This window comes from Drosophila mojavensis, unplaced genomic scaffold, assembly GCF_018153725.1.
Source record: "Drosophila mojavensis isolate 15081-1352.22 unplaced genomic scaffold, ASM1815372v1 contig_81, whole genome shotgun sequence".
NCBI lineage: Eukaryota > Metazoa > Arthropoda > Insecta > Diptera > Drosophilidae > Drosophila > Drosophila mojavensis.
The window spans coordinates 6,312,934-6,329,752 of record NW_025318907.1 but is presented as its reverse complement, the minus strand read 5'-3'; the positions used below and the strand labels follow the sequence as shown (position 1 = coordinate 6,329,752).

Sequence of the window (16,819 nt, the reverse complement as noted above, 5' to 3'; positions counted from 1 at the left end):
TTGTGCAAAATTTAGTCAATGACGTCGACGCCTTTTTCTGTAAACAAAAACGACAGGAATAACAATTTTCTAGTATTTGTTAATCTTATTAAATTATTAAAAACAAAGATGTAAAAATATAGATAAACAAAAAACAAAGTACTGAATTCTACAAAAATTAGATTTACAACACATTAATAATAATCAGGCTAGTAACCCTTATCAACTGCGGCATACATTAATACTATGGATAATATATTGGAAAGTTTATAAAACTGATATACAAAGACTTTACTATATCTTAAGCAAGTTACTAATAATTGTGACTAGCCTGATTATTATATAAACAAGAAATTTATGAGCATGAGTATTTAAACCAATTTTGTCACTGAAAAACATGCATCTGATCCGGCTTCAATTGTAGTTCCCTCAAGCTGTTCACCGCGGCTGTATTAAACCCCGTGGGTCCACATACAGCCACAAAGCTGAAGGACTCGGCTTGCTGTTTGTTGAAAAGAGGCGCCAGCAGTTCTTGGGAAATGCGACCACCCGCCTCTGACAAAATGTTTTTGCAAGTGAAGCGTTCATCGGCTTCCTGTAGAGCTTGAAACTTATCCTTCAGCCAGATATCGGCTTGAGTTTTGTTAAAGTACATTAGCTGAAGACGTTCTCTGTGGGAAACCCTTTGATCAACAAAAGCATAAGAAGGTAAACATAAAACACTTACATGCGATTCGTCTGACGCTTGAGCAAAGGCCGCAGCAGACTAAGGATAGGCGTAATACCGCTGCCCGCAGCCAAGAGCAAAATATTGCGATGTGCCTCTAATGCGGATAGCCCGAAATTTCCGCGCGGCAGACTCAATTGCACTGTGGCACCTGGTTGCAGTTGCTTTAGCTCACTGGAAACTGCTCCCTTTTCATAGTGCTTGATGAGAAATTCCTGTCGAATGCTAGGACTCGCATTGGCGTCGATTTGTTCGCTGTTAGAAAGCAGACAGTTGTGTGGCACAGGTGTATAGCTTCGCTCTAGCAACTCACCATTGAGTGGGAGCTGGATGTCAAGGTGATAGCCCACTGGCAGATGCACAAGCACCGACTGCTCAATGCTCTGCAGGCACAACTCAAAAGAGTCATGGTTAAATACCTCGCAATTTAGCACCTCGTATGTCAAGCGCTCATCGCAAGTTGAATTCAGTTTACTTATCTCCTGGCTGCCATATGTCTGCCATGGCTCAGCCACCTGCTTGGTGAGCACCACTTCGATTTTTCCCGTCTCTGGACCCACACGCACAGCTTTTGGCGGCCAAACAACGGCGGCGCTAAGCTTAAAACTGAAGACATGCCATATGCTCCCCAATTGCACGCGTACCTCCAGCCCGACATCAGACGCGTCCTTGCGCTTTAGCAGCAATCCTGGATTAGCCATGCGTCGCGTATAAAAACAGAGGGTCAATTCGCTGCGCTGTTGAATCCAATCGAAACGCGGCACAAGCTCCGTTGGGGCCGGCGGTGGACGGATTATATCTGTTTCTACGTTGGCCGCAACGTTATCCTTTAACGGACCCACATAGCATTTGCCTAGCAACTGAGGGTAGTTAACCCAGGCATGCACTTCATCAAACAGCTTGGTAGCATCACGTCCAACACCGCGCATTAGTTCATCTATACCGCCTGGATGGAAGTCCATGTACCGAGTCACATTGAATACTTTGCCTCGTATGGCCATCCAGGCATCGTTCACCTGATTGTGGAGCGCCAGTTCACTGCGACTAACTGGTACAACGCGTCCTCCAGTGCCCGAGAGATCAGCACCTGAATTGCATAAACGTATCCAGCTCATCAAGGAGTAGCCAGGCTTCAGGGCGCATTTGTTACGCGGATTGCCTGTTGCAGAGCCCGAGCTCTTCAGTTGCTGCGCCGCTGAGCTGGGCAGCTGTAAACTATTGACAGCTAAGGCAGTCACAGCTGGTGGCTTGAGAGGAGTTTTATCCATTGATGCTGGCAGTTTCAACTGCGAATCGCTCATGGTGCAGTCAAATTGTGATTATTATTGGCTCAACAGTTGAAATCGATATAAGCGGTTACTCATAAGGATCAGCTGATTGCCATCGATAACATAAACAGCTCCAAACAGCTGCAGAGGTCGATATATATCGAAAGCTTTAAGTAGTCAATAGGAAAGTAAATATACTTTAAATAATCAGGCATTTAAAAGCTGTGCAAGTACAAGAGCATAAATTATGTGATTTAAAAAATGTTAATAAATAATAATAATTCACTCATTATGATTATCACAAAGTCCCACATATGTGAGCTGCATACTGTGCTACGCTTGTGCTATTCCCCAACAAATCAGCTTCGTTTTGTCAGTTTTCAACGAGTCGGTCAGCTGTTCGGATCACTGTAATCGTGGGTAAAGTTCCTGTCGCCTCATATAGACTTATTTTGTGTATGCATTTCCAAAGACCATTATACAAATATCGTTTCGATTTTGTACATGAAACACAAAGGGCAAAAAAACAAAAAAAACAAATACAAAACGAATTATCCGTCATTATTGAGTGTAATTCCACACGCATAGAATAAAAATTCCCATTAATTCTAAGTGTGTGTGGGTGTGTGTGTTTTTCAATGGAATAAAGCTATAAATTGGCGCATTATTTGATGCCTCATTGGCAAACTGGTTTAATTTCAAATAAGTGATATACAGTGGAAAATTTAAATTGTACTTATTTATGCATTGCATAAATACAACAACAATTACTTGTATATATAACGGTGTTCGCTTGTATGTATTGAGCAATCAGAGCGACAATTTGCTGAAGTTAACATCAACAAACGGGTTCTGCTTTGTGTGCTATATTAAATTTTCGTATACATCAGTGCTTTATCCTTTTATTTCATTATTATTATTATCATTATATTATTTGTATTATCATTTCTTGAATGATGTCATTGTCCAGCAAACGTTTGCCGGTCTTTCCGTTTGCTTTGCCACCTTTCGCCACCCTCTTCCACAAATACGCACACGCTCACGCACAGGTACATGCACATCCATACAACATATACAACCACACCCGCAATCCGAAAAGTTACTCTATTCATTTCATTATTGAATTCGCCGCGCGCCCGCTGCTCTATAGGTTTGACACTTAATTACTTGCACACGCAACCAAATTCGCTCTTCCGCTGACTGCCAGTCACTGCTAGTTCTCTCTGTCCCCATCTCTTAGCTAGCGGTTGTTCTCACGCAACAAGTGTTAATAGCATTTTAAACTGGCCTGTCACATACAAATGTATTAGAATCTAGCTCACGAATAGGTTTGATGATTTTAACTGCAATCTTATCGGGCATAAAACCCTGTGTTTTTCTTTTATTATACATTATCTTTGCTTGATAATATATCAACTCTGCGCAAACCAATTGGTAAATTTAGTATTAATAATTAGCCGTTGATTCATATGCATGTACTACAAATTTGTTGTCATGTGTAAATTGAAGCGTGTCCATTTTTAAAGCCGCGCAATTCAATTAAACTTATTGAGAAAGCGAACGGTGCTCGAACAAATTGCGATATGCTGCCTTAAACAAATAGCTGATAAGAAATTGTAACAATAACAACATCAATATTGAGAGCTTGTTCCCAGCTTCGACCGTGACAGACAATTACACAATGTCGCCGCAATGAGTGCGATAAGAATGAGGAGAAAAGAGGAGCGGCGTCCTTCAACTTGACGAAATTCTGACTGAACGACATAGAAAGAGAACGAAAAAGAAGGAGAGTGAAAGATTGGGCAGGAATTATTGCAGTATATGCGACGTGCTTATACACTGCTCAAAGGAGAATATTTAAAACAAAAGTATAATAAATGAAATATTAAATATTAAAAAAAAATTTAAAATCTATTGGTCATAAATGTGAACTTTCGGTTACAAGTTTATTTTGTTTTGATTGCTTTTTAGACGTAAGCTCTGGCTGAATCCTATTACATTTTGCATGCTATGCTTAAATAGCTCGCGCGTCGTAGCACTTGGGACGCTAGTGCTATGACTAATATCAGAGTTATCAAACTTACATTTGCAGCTACGGCTTCTGCAATGAGTCACACTTGGATGTTTCTCAACTATATTTCCCTTTGCCCCTGTGCTTCGATAATGACTTGATCAGCTTTCTATATGAGTGTTCTTTGTGCAGTTCCAGACGTTGACTTTTTTCCCATATAATCGTTGTTATTGTAAGAGGCATTAAAGTCCAAAGTTGATCCTCTTGGCTAATTCGACAGCGTGCATTGAAAAGCGATAAGATAATGGGGCAGTAGCAGATACTGAATGACTCTACATATGGCAACAATGCTAAGCTGCCAAGATTTAGTCGTTTGATGAACTTTTTGTTTATCAGCCAAAGCCACATACTGAATTATTTTTCCATCAACAGAGATTAGAAATTGTTCATTTATGCTATAAATAAACTTTGTAAATCTGATTCTACTGCAATAAGAATCTCTATGTGTGTTTATTCAAATTTTCGAAATCTTATTCGACCACAGTTTAATAATATGTATACTACATACGTACGCTCCATTTCTATATTTGCGCTTCATAAATTATTTCAAGAGTCATTGGAATGGAAAAGTTTGCATTCTTTTATAATAAAACAAACCGAATTTTAAATTAAAAACAAGCTATATAGGGGGTCTGTGTTCATGTACGTGTATAGAATACAGAACGAAATATTTGCCAATATATATATCTATTTATTTAAAGTATTGTCTTGGTTTGTAGCATCAAGTTGCAAGTGCTTAAAGAGTATGGAAAAGAATAATTTTTGACGTAATATATAGAATCAAGTACATAGTTTACCGTCTAAGCTAAATAGCTTAAAGCAGATAATTGGTTTATTCTATATTATGTGATTAATAAAATAGGATAGATGTTATTTACATAATATTATATACAGGGTATGCGACAGTCGATGTCCTCTATAACAAACTTACTGTTGTTTAGGTTGGGCTAATTGGCAATTGTTTGTTAGTTCTCTTATGTATATCCGTTAGCCGACGACGCAGTTGGTATTTGCTCATATAGTGTTCCCGATCCGTAGGGCAGATAAGAGTTTTGTGAGGCCCAGACATCATAAAGTTGATAATGGATATGACTCAGTCGAAGTTGCAGCAGCGATCAAGGGGGCACGTGGCGAATTTAAGTGACTGGTTCGATAGCTAAATATAATTCAGCTGTGAACTTAACTGTGGAAGTTCATTGTCCAAATATATACAATATATATATGTTTATATATGTATGCATAATTCATCAATATACGGCAAGAATGTTTATTTAAATAATTTGATTAAACAACATTTATAAATACAACTAAAAACTCCGCATTTGAGTGCTACTGACTGCATAATACACATTCATGGTCAAAGGATAAAAGAAACAGGTTGCGAAACATTGCAAGATATATTATAATAGTAGTTTATTTTATAGTAGTATAATAGTTAATAATAGTAGTTTTGCCAAATCTTTGGAAGGACTCTAGAGTAACGTAATTGTAAATAAAAACTGCGAAAATATATATCCACATCAGCAAGGCGGATATTACAGACGATCAATATACTCATTTCATTTTAAGAATGAATAAAAAATATATATATTTATATGCAATAATAATATATAGGCATTACTGGACAATCAAATCTCTTACTACTTACTTATCAGTTTTACATATTTATCACTTATAAATAATAATATAAATACGCCGCGTTGTTCAGAAAAGGTTTCATTGAACGAGTTAATAATTAGCTTCTGAACTCTTCGCCGTGCCCACTGTGCACGATTTGTTGTTGCTCATCTAACTGAATTAGTGAACAATATTCCTGAAACAGCTTTTTTTACCTTATTCAATCCTTTTGGCTTGCAAAGCAATGTTAATGTATATTGCAGAGCTGTTATTAACATGATATGTAGGCATTCTGTTAATCCCATACTTCCCATAACAGCCCAGCCTGGACCATTTCTATTGCGTAGATAAACCAAAAATACATTAACAAAATCGGTTTATGGAAATGTTTACACTAGATTGTACAATAGCTCTTATTGTCTGTTTCTTATCTACACTTTAAATTATCCGCATAAACATATATACATATATTTTCTTTTTCACAGAGAATTAACACATGGGCCTGGTCAAGAACTGGAACTCAAACACAATTAAAAAAACAAATTGCCAATAATATATATATATATTTATATATAGATATTTATAGCTGTAGTTAGACATTCCGTATTAGCCGCCATGTCGGAGAAGCAATTGGAACAGAATAGCGTGCCTCTGAGCCGCGTGATTGGCGCCTACATATTTGGGCTCTTGCAGACCTTCTTTCGTTTTATCTTCCGCTTAATATATGGCGCCAAAGGTAAAAGCATGCCACCCATAACGGATCCCATACTCCTCGAATCGGCCACATCGCTGGCCAGAAAAATACGTAACCAAGAGGTATAGGCAACTAATCTTCCAGATGTCAAAGTCTAGAAATTAATTTATTCATCTTACTCTTTATAGCTAAGCAGTGTTCAGGTTCTGGAATCGTTTATACGCCGCATCAAGGAAGTGAATCCGTTGCTCAATTGTGTCGTGGATGAGCGCTACGATGAGGCACTCAAAGAGGCAGCCGCGGCGGATGCCCTAATCAAGTCCGGGCAATATACAAAAGAAGAGTTGGCCACGCTGAAACCGTTCTTGGGCGTGCCTATCTCAACAAAGGATTGCATAGCGGTCAAAGGTGTGTAGTAGACTACAAACTATTTTGTTAGGCAACATATGTATAAATGACAATTTCTAATACTTGTAGTTAAAATTCGAATTCAATCTAGCAGAGTTTCGTTACTTCAGCTTAGCAAGAAAACAAGTTTTAAAATATTTGACTGCCTCTTTTAGCAATACTCTAACAACTGTTCTTATTTTCATTTACGAACTCCTAATCTATCTAAATTTTAAATAGTTTGTATTAAGTTAGCAGAGAACCTGTACTTTTAGCATTTTTTATGGCAGAAATATGTCAGTAGGCCCTATCGGTATTTTATGGAGCAAAGCTAAAGATAACCAACATAATTCTCTAGGGACCTGAATATCAATAGGGTAATAAGCTAGGAAGAACATAATATATATTTATCATACATAAGCTAATACCCACCGATTTGTCTTCACAGGCATGCTCCATACAGCTGGATTGTATTCGCGCCGTGAGGTGCGCGCGGCAGACGACTCGGATGCAATGGGATTGATGCGGAAGGCGGGCGCCATACCCTTTGCGCTCACCAATGTCTCCGAGATGTGCATGTGGTGGGAGAGCAACAATACGGTGCACGGCAGGACAAACAATGCCTACGACACGAATCGCATTGTGGGCGGCTCCAGCGGCGGCGAGGGCTGTGTCCAATCGGCTGCAGGTTCACCGTTTGGCTTGGGCTCGGACATTGGTGGATCCATTCGAATGCCCGCGTTTTTCAATGGCATCTTTGGGCATAAGCCCAGCAAATTCATCGTTTCGAATAAGGGCCAGTTTCCAAGTCCGTTCAGTGAGGAGCAGAACTCATTTTTGGGTCTGGGTCCCATGTCACGATTTGCCGAGGATCTGCGACCCATGCTGCAGATTATGGCTGGGGAGCGGGCGGACCTGTTGCGGCTAGACAAGCCAGTGGAGCTGGATAAAATAAAGTTCTTCTATCAGGAATCAGATGGCGGTGGTCGCATGGTCTCCGCCGTCGATAAGGATCTGCTCCTGGCCATGCGCCGAGTGGCCGACCATTTGAGCAAGAAATTCGGCGCTGGTCAGGTGAAGCAGGTTCAGCTGCCGCAGATACGTCAATCAGCGGCCATTTGGTTTGCCAACATGCGTGATGACTCCGGTCACGGCTTCAGCTACCAGCTGGGCGATCTGCGCTACGATATCAACACCTATCTGGAGCTGCTCAAGTGGCTGGTGGGCGCCTCGAAGCATACATTGATTGGCCTGATCACGGCCGTAATGGACAACGCCCAGTGCCAGCATGGCTCCTCCAAGTACAAGCACATGGTGGCCAAGCGGGATAACCTGCGTGCCACTCTACAGCAGCTGCTGGGCGACAATGGCGTGCTCATCTATCCCACGCATCCCACTGTGGCGCCCTACCACAACGAGCCCATAACGCGTCCCATCAACTTCTCCTACACGGGCATAGTCAATGTGCTGGGCTTCCCGGCCACAGCTGTGCCGCTTGGCCTAGGCAGCGAGGGCTTGCCGCTGGGCGTGCAGGTCATAGCGAACTTTAATGAGGACCGATTGTGCCTGGCCGTGGCCGAGGAGCTGGAGCGTGCCTTCGGCGGCTGGGTGCGCCCCGAGGTGCGACTCTGAAGCGGACTCTTTTATTACAAATAACATAAGTATACACAGCCGAGCATTTAGCTTTTAGTATTTGGGAATTGTATCCTGGGCCCCGCAAAGAACCCACCAAACACAATCTAACAACGGCTTAGTATATACTATATACAAACGATCTATCAGCATGTCCTCTTTATATCAACATATATGAGATGTGTGTAGAATGTGAATTGTAAAATGTGCACATTAAGTGCATTTAGTGCCTCGTAAAATCAATGTTTCGATGTATTTTTATTGCTATTATAATTACTTTGTATACAATATGTTTTTAACCATAAACTTAGCATTAATCTAAGCTCACATTTGATTTCGCATTTAAAATAAAGAAAAATTGTTAACAAACTTTTGAGGTTTCACTGTTGGCAGCGCATTATTCTAGCCACCTCTCGAAAATTCGGAATTGCTGTTATTCCGTGGCCACGTGGCAGATACATAATTTTTCCAGCATTTTCTACACAATAGCGTATTACTCCTAAAATTCCGAAATAACAGCACACTTCTGTTAGAGTATGCCACGTGGCAGCTAATTCGCAGCGAAGTTACAAAGGAAACATGTTAAATAACATGAGAATTACAGACACTTAACAGCAGAACATAAACGACGCAAGCTGAAAAAAAAATGTATGCTTGAAAGCTAAAAATTATCAAAGATCTTATAGAATGCTGCCAAAATACAGGCCGCCTTGACGCTTGAACACAATACAACAAACAAATATCCATATAGACTAAATTACAAAATTGTTGAACCTTTTCGTACACTTTCTAGGCAACACGCACGTCCCCGAGCAAGCCCCGACTGTGCGCCGACTTAACGACTGCACTCATCAGGATCATAATCAGATCAGCTCCCACAACATGAGCAAGACAGACCCCATATCGCTCAGCTTCCACGACTCCTGTCTGCGCATGTCCGACGTGCAACTGCTGCACGGACCGCGCTGGCTCAACGATCAGGCAAATAAATCAATGGACTAACTAAATAGTTCTGTATACATTGAAATATATACTTTCTTGCAGATCTTGAGCTTCTACTATGAGTATCTGTCGCATGTCAAGTACAAGGACAACAACGACTTGTACTTTATAGCGCCCGAGGTGACGCAGTGCATGAAATACATGGACGACTCCGAGCTGGAGATGCTGCTGGACAAGAACAATGCCGCCTACAAGCTGTTCATATTCTTTGCTCTGAACGACAACGGCGCCACCGAAGAGGGCGGCAGTCACTGGTCGCTGCTGGTGATGTCGCAGCCCGAGAAGACTTTCTTCCACTTTGACTCGTTTGGGAACAGTAATACGGCCACATCCGTCAAGCTGATGAATAGGGTGAAGGACTTCCTGGGCATGCGTCTGGCCAAGTTCTGTCCGATGCGCTGTCTGCAGCAGGCGAATGGCTACGACTGTGGCATCCACGTCATCTGCATGACCGACCACATAGCCGACTATGTGAGTCGCTTTGAGATGATCAACGGGCTGCCCGGACTGCATATCGAGACTGTGAAGGCCAAGCGAGCTGAGCTGCTTAAGCTGATCCTCTCACTGGGCGGCAGTTGTTAATCCCGCCAATCCTCCGTTATATATATATATGTATGTATTTGCGATGTAACACGAACTACCAACACCAAAGGCAGATAAGTGTGTGTTATGTGATCGAAATGTTTACACTTAACGATATTGATATGGGTTAGATATAATTGTTTTCAGTATTGTATTCCCCCATCTGGCTGTGCATCATAATAAAGACATTGATGTTGACTTGAATTTATCTGATTAAGCAGAATATATCATTAAAATTATCTGATTAAGCTGAATGAGTTATTATAATTAAGCTAAACCGTATTATAAGAATATTTTAAATACTATTTTACGACTTGTAGACAAATTATTTTATATAGGTATTTTACACACAATAATTATTTTATAAAGTATATTTCTTATTGTGCAACAAATGAAACTGCAGCAACAAAATGGAAAATGTAATAATAGAGATCTGCATTTGGAACCAGCTGCGACGATTCACCTTATAGAGACCGCAAACCCAAAAGTCCAGCTTCGAAGTGCAGACGTACAAGACAAAGGCGTTCAGCTGCAAGAGAAATATATAATTTCTATGTACCTGTATATTCATATATACTAGATATGCACCTCCCTTGACCAATGCCCCTCGCTGAGACTATGCCGTATCACGCTCTGGTACCACATGGTCTGATCACATATGAAGTTCAATAGATAAAAGTCCAGCAGATGCACATAGTAGTTCGAGGCCCCGAAGAGGGTTACATAGAAAGGTGCCTTAACGCTAAATGAGAAGACTATGCCCCAATAGGTATTAATCGCAAAGAATGCCAAATTGTCAAAGCGCGCCGCCAACATAAGCAACCCATAGATCTTGTTGAGCCTCTGAGTGCAGCACGTGAGCAGGCTGTGGAGCATCCACAGATGCTGCAGCTGCTCCAGCTGGCGACGCGACGGAGTATCTTGGATCCCTCTATCCAGATGCAGAAGCTGTGCCAGCTGCTTATTGAGATACTTATAGCAACAGGCGATGTCCCACAGAGCCAGATAATAGCGATAGACGGCGAGCAGGGGAATATTCTTGGCGTTGCTGTATAGGAAGACGCACAGCAAAACGCTCAGCTTTGGCTTGTTAGGTATCGTCAGACAGGCTAGCAAGCTGGCCACGCAGACGAACAGCACAGAGCCCAGCTTCAAACTATGCAAATGGCCAAGTCTGCTGCCGACAGATTGCCCAATTCGCACATCCTGTGCAATCCTGCGGTTCAATCGCTGCACGATCCTGTCCACCTCCAGCAGCGCCTTATCCCGGCAGGAGCGCGAGATCAGAGTGTATGCTATAGTCGCATAGGACACCGTGTAGAGTATATATGTGGTATAGGTCAACAAATTTGGAAACCAGCTGGCTATCCTGACGTACTGGGCGGACAGCCAGAAGACCAAGGGCAGCAGACTTAGCGTCAGGGCATTCACGACCAGGACATAGCCGCGCGTCAGCCACGTCTCGCGATAATTCTTCGATACGCGAAAGTACGAGCTAACGCCTAGAAATACCGAATAGCTCTGACAGATACGCAAAAGAAACTCGCTGACCATGCCTAACGGAGAATAATACGTAACTAAATATTGTGTTGTATGTTAAGCCGAGGGCCTCATTTCCAAATGCTGATTGTATCTCGGCTACCGCATCGTCAGATAAAAACCAATTACTATTTAGGGAGTATAAAGTATTTGTAATGCTCTTTACACAATGAATCGATTGCTATAATAGTTTAGAAGGTCAGACGCACCTGCCCATAGGGTGTATACATAAATTATCATAGTTTCGATTTACGTTTCCGTCCTACTACTATTAATTTTATTTTATATTTTTAGACAAACGAAACTCAATAAACACTTAAATACTGCATCCATATTCATTTTACACATATCTTAAATGCCGTTGGACAAACAAACAGAAATATCATGCTGTCCTTCCAGTGATAATAATAAACATGAGAGCTTCCGGCTTGAATAAACAAATATTTATTCCGTCCAGCCAACTAAAAACTACATGAGTCGCACTTCTTTCAAATGGGCTCCGGTTGGATTTTGTCTCTTCAATTCGTTTTTGGTGTTGTTTCTGTTTTTGCAGTGCCTTGCACTGGGTAAAAGTAAACATTAAATTAAACAAATTACAATTATTAATACAAATATCGCATTCATGCTGAAGATCAGCTTGCGTTCAACGCCTGAAGCAAGCACCCCATAGATTACCACACCTCCAATTCCTCTCTCCAGCTGTCTTAAAAATGTAAGCGTATACTTTGAGTCGTATTCACAGTGCGTTTTACAGTTAGTAACGTTTTTTATGAAAGGTCACTTAAGGCTACAAGATGTAACATAGAAAGCAGTTAACCGTGTTTAGTCCTTGCCGCCCAGCGATATGATGAGCTTCAGCAGTTCAGCTCGTTTGGCCTTCACTGTGTCGATGTGCAATGTGGGTAGACCCTCAACCACCTCATAGCGATTCACATAGTCGGCTATGTGATCAGTCATGCAGATGACATGGATGCCACAGTCGTAGCCATTCGCCTGCTGTAGGCAGCGCATCGGACGAAACTTTGCCTGACGGACGCCGAGCAGATCCTTCACCTTAGTCATCAGCTCCATCGAAGGCCCGGTATTGTTGTTGCCATACGAGTCAAAGTGGAAAAACGTTTTCTCTGGTCGGGAGAGCACCATCAGCGACCAATGGGTGCCGCCTGCCTCGGTGTTTCCATTGTCATTCAATGCAAAGAATATGAATGGCTTGTTAGCGGCATCATGCTCCTCGAACAGCATCTCCAGCTCGGAGTCGTCCATGTATTTCATGCACTGCGTCACCTCGGGCGCTATAAAGTACAAGTCGTTGTTGTTCTTGTACTTGACATGCGACAGATACTCGTAGTAGAAGCTCAAGATCTGCAAGAAAGTATATATTTCAATGTACACAGAACTATTTAGTTAGTCCATTGATCTATTTGCCTGATCGTTGAGCCAGCGCGGTCCGTGCAGCAGTTGCACGTCGGACATGCGCAGACAGGAGTCGTGGAAGCTGAGCGATATGGGGTCTGCCTTGCTCATCTTGTGATTGCCGCTGCTGTTGTTATTTTTGGTATTGTTGTTGTTGCCGCTGTTGTGATGGTTGTTGAGTCGTCCAGCGTTGAGTCTTTGGATAGGGCGGCGCGCAGTCTGACTTTGATTCTGACGTGCGTGTTGCCTGCAAAAGATTTTGCAAAATGGAGAATGTAGAAATCATGAAATGTCTTGCAACCAGTGCCCGTATTGTTGCCGCACCTCAATATCTTTCTCTCGTTTGGCAACATTTTACACAAAATTTATACGTTCGGGGGATTTTCTTTTCTCACTCCTTTTCTTTTTTGTAATAATCACAACTGAAGCAAACTTCAGCGAGCTACGAACTCCGAATGCTACCATTCAAAGCCAACGTTGTTATGTTAAGGCTATGTTACGCGAATGTTAGCAATCAGTTTCCGTTTTCGCCGGCCGGCCGACCAAGTTGCCACAGTTACCGCAATTCCAAATTACATGTACATATATACATATGTATGTATGTACACTTACAATGGAGCAATAGGTACTCTGCATAGCCAAAATATCTCGCGAGACATTTATAATTTCAAGTGTAACAAATCATTGCTCAAAAACGTTACTGAGATGTATCTTGTTAGAAAAACTATAACGAATTTATTTATATTCATATGAATACAAACAGCGTTTGATAGTGAATTAGAGGCAATCGTTAATTTTTGTACTTTGATTGTATATTAAGATTGGTTATAATAATAGACACACAACAAAAACAAAACACACCAATCTTGCGGCATTATTCGGCAGAAAGAGCATAGCACAACAAAAGAAAACAACAAAAAAGTGAGCGAACTGGTCTCATATAAGAATTGGCATGCAAAGCAAAACTTACCAAAAAATATGGCAGACTCTAGTTGAAATTTTTGTAGATAGCTTGGAGGCTTGTTGGGCGCAGTAAATTTCAAAGGGTTTATCATTGAAGTCTTTGCAAGTTAATAAATAGTTATATGCGACCAATGCAAACACTATTTCAATCAATAGGAATTAAACACTTTTGCGTCTTGTGTACTTCACTCTAGTTGGAAAATTGCGAGCAGCCAACTTAACGCGAATTGAAATCTGCGCGCAGCCAACTTCAAGTAAGCTAAAAATTGCATAAGGGCCAACTTCAAGTGTGGGGAAAATATAGCTTGGCGGCAGAATTCAAAAGCAACTATGAAAATCAAATCTTACGTATATGTATATACAAAACCAAATTTGAAACAAACATTGTCATTTTGACTCCCGAAATGTTCTAACTGGTTCTTAATAAATTTAAAATACCAATATATTCATCATGTCTGAAAAGGAAGGATGTCGCACCAGAAGAGTTTCGTTTGTTAATTCAAATGATTTCGATTTAACCGATTGCTGTCGCATCTGTAAATGTCGGGCAACTGCTGAAAATGGTATTAAATTGCGTCCACTATTCAATGGCCGTCGACTAACACGTATTATTGCCAATACAGTTCATATCGAGGTATTTTCTCAATATAGCTACAAACCTTGGTATAATATGGTGATATAACTAAATCCCTTCCCAGATCAAAGATATTCAGGGTCTGCCGCGTTTTTTGTGTGAGAAGTGTTTGAACATTTTAAAAACGTTTTCAATTTTTCAAGTGGATTTCCGACGCTCTGAAGAGGATTTCAAAATGACAATCGAGGCACGTCGCACTTCTCAAATGGATGCTTTGATGGAATTCTCATCAGCCATCGAAATGGAAAAGCAGCGAGAAAACGATCAGAAGAGCGCGGCTCTTGTTACAAATTTTCTAAAGAAGACTAAAAAGAACAAATCTAAGCCGAAACTCCAAAATTAAGAATTGAGCAACTGACGCGCATTCTTTATTATCTATTTATTGTTTTTTATCATTTTAAAAATTTGTTTAATTTTACACTATTTACAATATTTTTCAATAAATTCAGCAACTGGGTTTGAAATTTTCCGGACACATATTTTTCACTTCAAAAATGGCCTCAATTGGTAGGTCCCGGTCTGGGCATTCTTCTTTTATACGACAATCGGAGCTTTCAGAGAACAACATGACTCCATCGACAGACGTCCAGTTGCCCTTATGGATCAATTTATTTACCCATTTCAGTTGTTTGTTGATCTGCGATAAACGTAGAGGAAAATGTAAAAAATTTCAACTAAATTAAATAAAATATTTACCAATTTTGTCAAGTGCTTTTGTTTCTTTATACTAAAAAGATCAGCGGCAAATATAAAAATGTTTTTGGGCTTCTGTTTAACGGCTTGCATTATAATTACGCGAATTATAGCACGTATCTGAAATCTTATAAATAAATGATTTAATAAATTGTATATTGCCATAAATACCTCTGGATGTCTTCCTAAATATGTCCAATCTCCTTTGCGCAAATTTCTACTTATATTTTTTATGGTATTATCAATGTATATCATATCTTCGTCATAGCTGTTTTCTTCGGATTCTACCGGTTGGTCCGACTCTGATTCGTTATACAGTTCCGATGCAAACAAAAATTCCATTGTAATTTTTTTTAGCAGACAATTTGATAAGCAGCCAAAGTATGTTATGCGTAATAAAATATTTTCCTTTGCCTGAAAAAAGCAGCCTACTTCATAAAAAACAAATTAACTACATATATGATTACTTTTTTAATTTGAAAAAAAAAAAAAAAAAACCCAACTCCGTGACAATGCGTATTGCAGCATTGCCGTGACCAGGATTCGAACCTGGGTTACCACGGCCACAACGTGGGGTCCTAACCACTAGACGATCACGGCTACGCTGGGTTGCTGAATGCGTCTGACTAAAACGCACTTTTGAGAGACATGCGCATAAAGCGAAAACACATTAACGAAAGACACATGTTTGCCAAGTAAAAGAAAAATATAGCCGACTGGGATTACTTAAAGTTTAATTCATTTTTTTTTTTTTATTTCATTTTTATATTATTATAATTTACGTTAACGGTGCTAGTGCTACAAGTTTTTTTCTTATTATTATTTACACTTAATTCATGTTTGCTCTAGCTGTTCAGACTTGTTTTTGTTTGTTACGATTGGTTTTGTTGCATTTGGTGCATTCAAGCGCTCCCTGCGAAGCTTGAGTCGCTCCTGGAACTGAAACTTTAGCATTTCGAGAGGTGTGCTTAGTGAAAAATGCATGTCAGGCAACTAGCAAACAGATTAATACATGAATTATTGTTGAATATATATGTACAAATTATTTATATTGCTTACGTTATAGCTAGTCAATAGGAAATTGCAACGCACGCGTTCGTTGGCAATTCGCTGCATAACCGTTTCCATCTCGTCTGTGTTTAACATATTCGCGATGAGAGTACTCACTCTTTCGTTCTCCTTCACCCGTTGCTCTTGGGCTGCTGGAGTTTCATCATCGACCGGTATTGTTTCGAATTGTATTTCATTTTCAAGTCCATTACGTACTGTAAGTTGTGCTTTTCGAGACCTATGGCGAACTTGATGCGTTGTATTGCTGTCTTTGTTACTGTTTAGAGGAGAGCTGTTAGTTGTTTCGGATGATGTAGATCCTGGTGTTGTGGCTGTATTGGTCTCAGCTGCACTTGAAACCGAAATCTTTCTTTGTTTTTTGGGTGTGTGCTCATTTATTTCAGCAGCGCTGGACTCTATTGGTAAATCTATTGTTAGCTCCAACATATCCTCGTCGGAGTCTGGTATTTCAATAGAATTATACATGATTTTGCTCTCATTCGCGCCGCTCTTTTTATCTTGTCAACTCTGTGTTTTCATATCGACTTGTTATATATCTTCATTAATC

The 16,819-nt window shown here is 40.4% G+C and overlaps 7 protein-coding genes and 1 non-coding gene across 13 annotated transcripts; 3 read left to right on the top strand and 5 right to left on the bottom strand.

Moving 5' to 3' along the window:
* Positions 1–41: 41 nt before the first annotated feature.
* On the bottom strand, positions 42–2,203 carry LOC6580871 (cytochrome b5 reductase 4). 2 transcript variants are annotated; one of them, XM_032729757.2, is made up of 2 exons: positions 707–2,203; positions 42–650 (listed from the first exon to the last, which is right to left on the bottom strand). In XM_032729757.2, exons 1-2 carry the CDS (start codon positions 2,005–2,007, stop codon positions 365–367), a joined length of 1,587 nt encoding a protein of 528 aa, XP_032585648.1. In that variant the 5' UTR covers positions 2,008–2,203; the 3' UTR covers positions 42–364. The 2 variants fall into 2 exon arrangements, with proteins under 2 accessions (XP_032585648.1, XP_015019949.1); XM_015164463.3 differs by lacking the exon at positions 42–650 and having other exon boundaries at positions 781–961; positions 1,020–2,203.
* Positions 2,204–2,304: 101 nt separating this feature from the next.
* LOC6580870 (fatty-acid amide hydrolase 2-B) lies at positions 2,305–8,744 on the top strand. Of its 2 annotated transcripts, none has more exons than XM_015164460.3 (4): positions 2,305–2,390; positions 6,148–6,478; positions 6,545–6,764; positions 7,192–8,744. In XM_015164460.3, the coding sequence occupies exons 2-4, from the start codon at positions 6,278–6,280 to the stop codon at positions 8,373–8,375; spliced, it is 1,605 nt and encodes a 534-aa protein (XP_015019946.1). In that variant the 5' UTR covers positions 2,305–2,390; positions 6,148–6,277; the 3' UTR covers positions 8,376–8,744. The 2 variants fall into 2 exon arrangements, with proteins under 2 accessions (XP_015019946.1, XP_002006668.1); XM_002006632.4 differs by having other exon boundaries at positions 2,305–2,394.
* A 310-nt stretch (positions 8,745–9,054) lies between these two features.
* LOC6580869 (sentrin-specific protease 8) lies at positions 9,055–10,163 on the top strand. Its single transcript, XM_002006631.4, has 2 exons — positions 9,055–9,356; positions 9,420–10,163. The coding sequence occupies exons 1-2, from the start codon at positions 9,258–9,260 to the stop codon at positions 9,957–9,959; spliced, it is 639 nt and encodes a 212-aa protein (XP_002006667.2). The 5' UTR covers positions 9,055–9,257; the 3' UTR covers positions 9,960–10,163.
* A 178-nt stretch (positions 10,164–10,341) lies between these two features.
* On the bottom strand, positions 10,342–12,138 carry LOC6580868 (putative gustatory receptor 59b; the record flags this gene model as incomplete). Its single annotated transcript, XM_002006630.2, has 2 exons — positions 10,548–12,138; positions 10,342–10,488 (listed from the first exon to the last, which is right to left on the bottom strand). Coding segments are annotated over exons 1-2 (1,113 nt in total), but the record flags the coding sequence as incomplete, so codon positions are not given.
* A 106-nt stretch (positions 12,139–12,244) lies between these two features.
* Positions 12,245–14,102, bottom strand: LOC6580867 (sentrin-specific protease 8). 2 transcript variants are annotated; one of them, XM_015164459.3, is made up of 3 exons: positions 13,882–14,102; positions 12,924–13,158; positions 12,245–12,860 (listed from the first exon to the last, which is right to left on the bottom strand). In XM_015164459.3, the coding sequence occupies exons 2-3, from the start codon at positions 13,020–13,022 to the stop codon at positions 12,321–12,323; spliced, it is 639 nt and encodes a 212-aa protein (XP_015019945.1). In that variant the 5' UTR covers positions 13,023–13,158; positions 13,882–14,102; the 3' UTR covers positions 12,245–12,320. The 2 variants fall into 2 exon arrangements, with proteins under 2 accessions (XP_015019945.1, XP_002006665.2); XM_002006629.4 differs by lacking the exon at positions 13,882–14,102 and adding an exon at positions 13,236–13,396.
* A 107-nt stretch (positions 14,103–14,209) lies between these two features.
* On the top strand, positions 14,210–14,981 carry LOC26528607. The gene is made up of 2 exons (XM_015164458.3): positions 14,210–14,508; positions 14,573–14,981. The coding sequence occupies exons 1-2, from the start codon at positions 14,326–14,328 to the stop codon at positions 14,849–14,851; spliced, it is 462 nt and encodes a 153-aa protein (XP_015019944.1). The 5' UTR covers positions 14,210–14,325; the 3' UTR covers positions 14,852–14,981.
* On the bottom strand, positions 14,848–16,817 carry LOC6580866. Of its 3 annotated transcripts, none has more exons than XM_044011319.1 (4): positions 16,261–16,817; positions 15,373–16,194; positions 15,205–15,328; positions 14,848–15,145 (listed from the first exon to the last, which is right to left on the bottom strand). In XM_044011319.1, exons 1-2 carry the CDS (start codon positions 16,735–16,737, stop codon positions 16,036–16,038), a joined length of 636 nt encoding a protein of 211 aa, XP_043867254.1. In that variant the 5' UTR covers positions 16,738–16,817; the 3' UTR covers positions 14,848–15,145; positions 15,205–15,328; positions 15,373–16,035. The 3 variants fall into 3 exon arrangements, with proteins under 3 accessions (XP_043867254.1, XP_002006664.2, XP_043867255.1); XM_002006628.4 differs by having other exon boundaries at positions 15,205–15,321; XM_044011320.1 differs by having other exon boundaries at positions 15,205–15,287.
* Positions 15,730–15,801, bottom strand: Trnah-gug. Its single transcript has one exon. It is a non-coding gene; the product is annotated as a tRNA-His (tRNA).
* Positions 16,818–16,819: the final 2 nt, after the last annotated feature.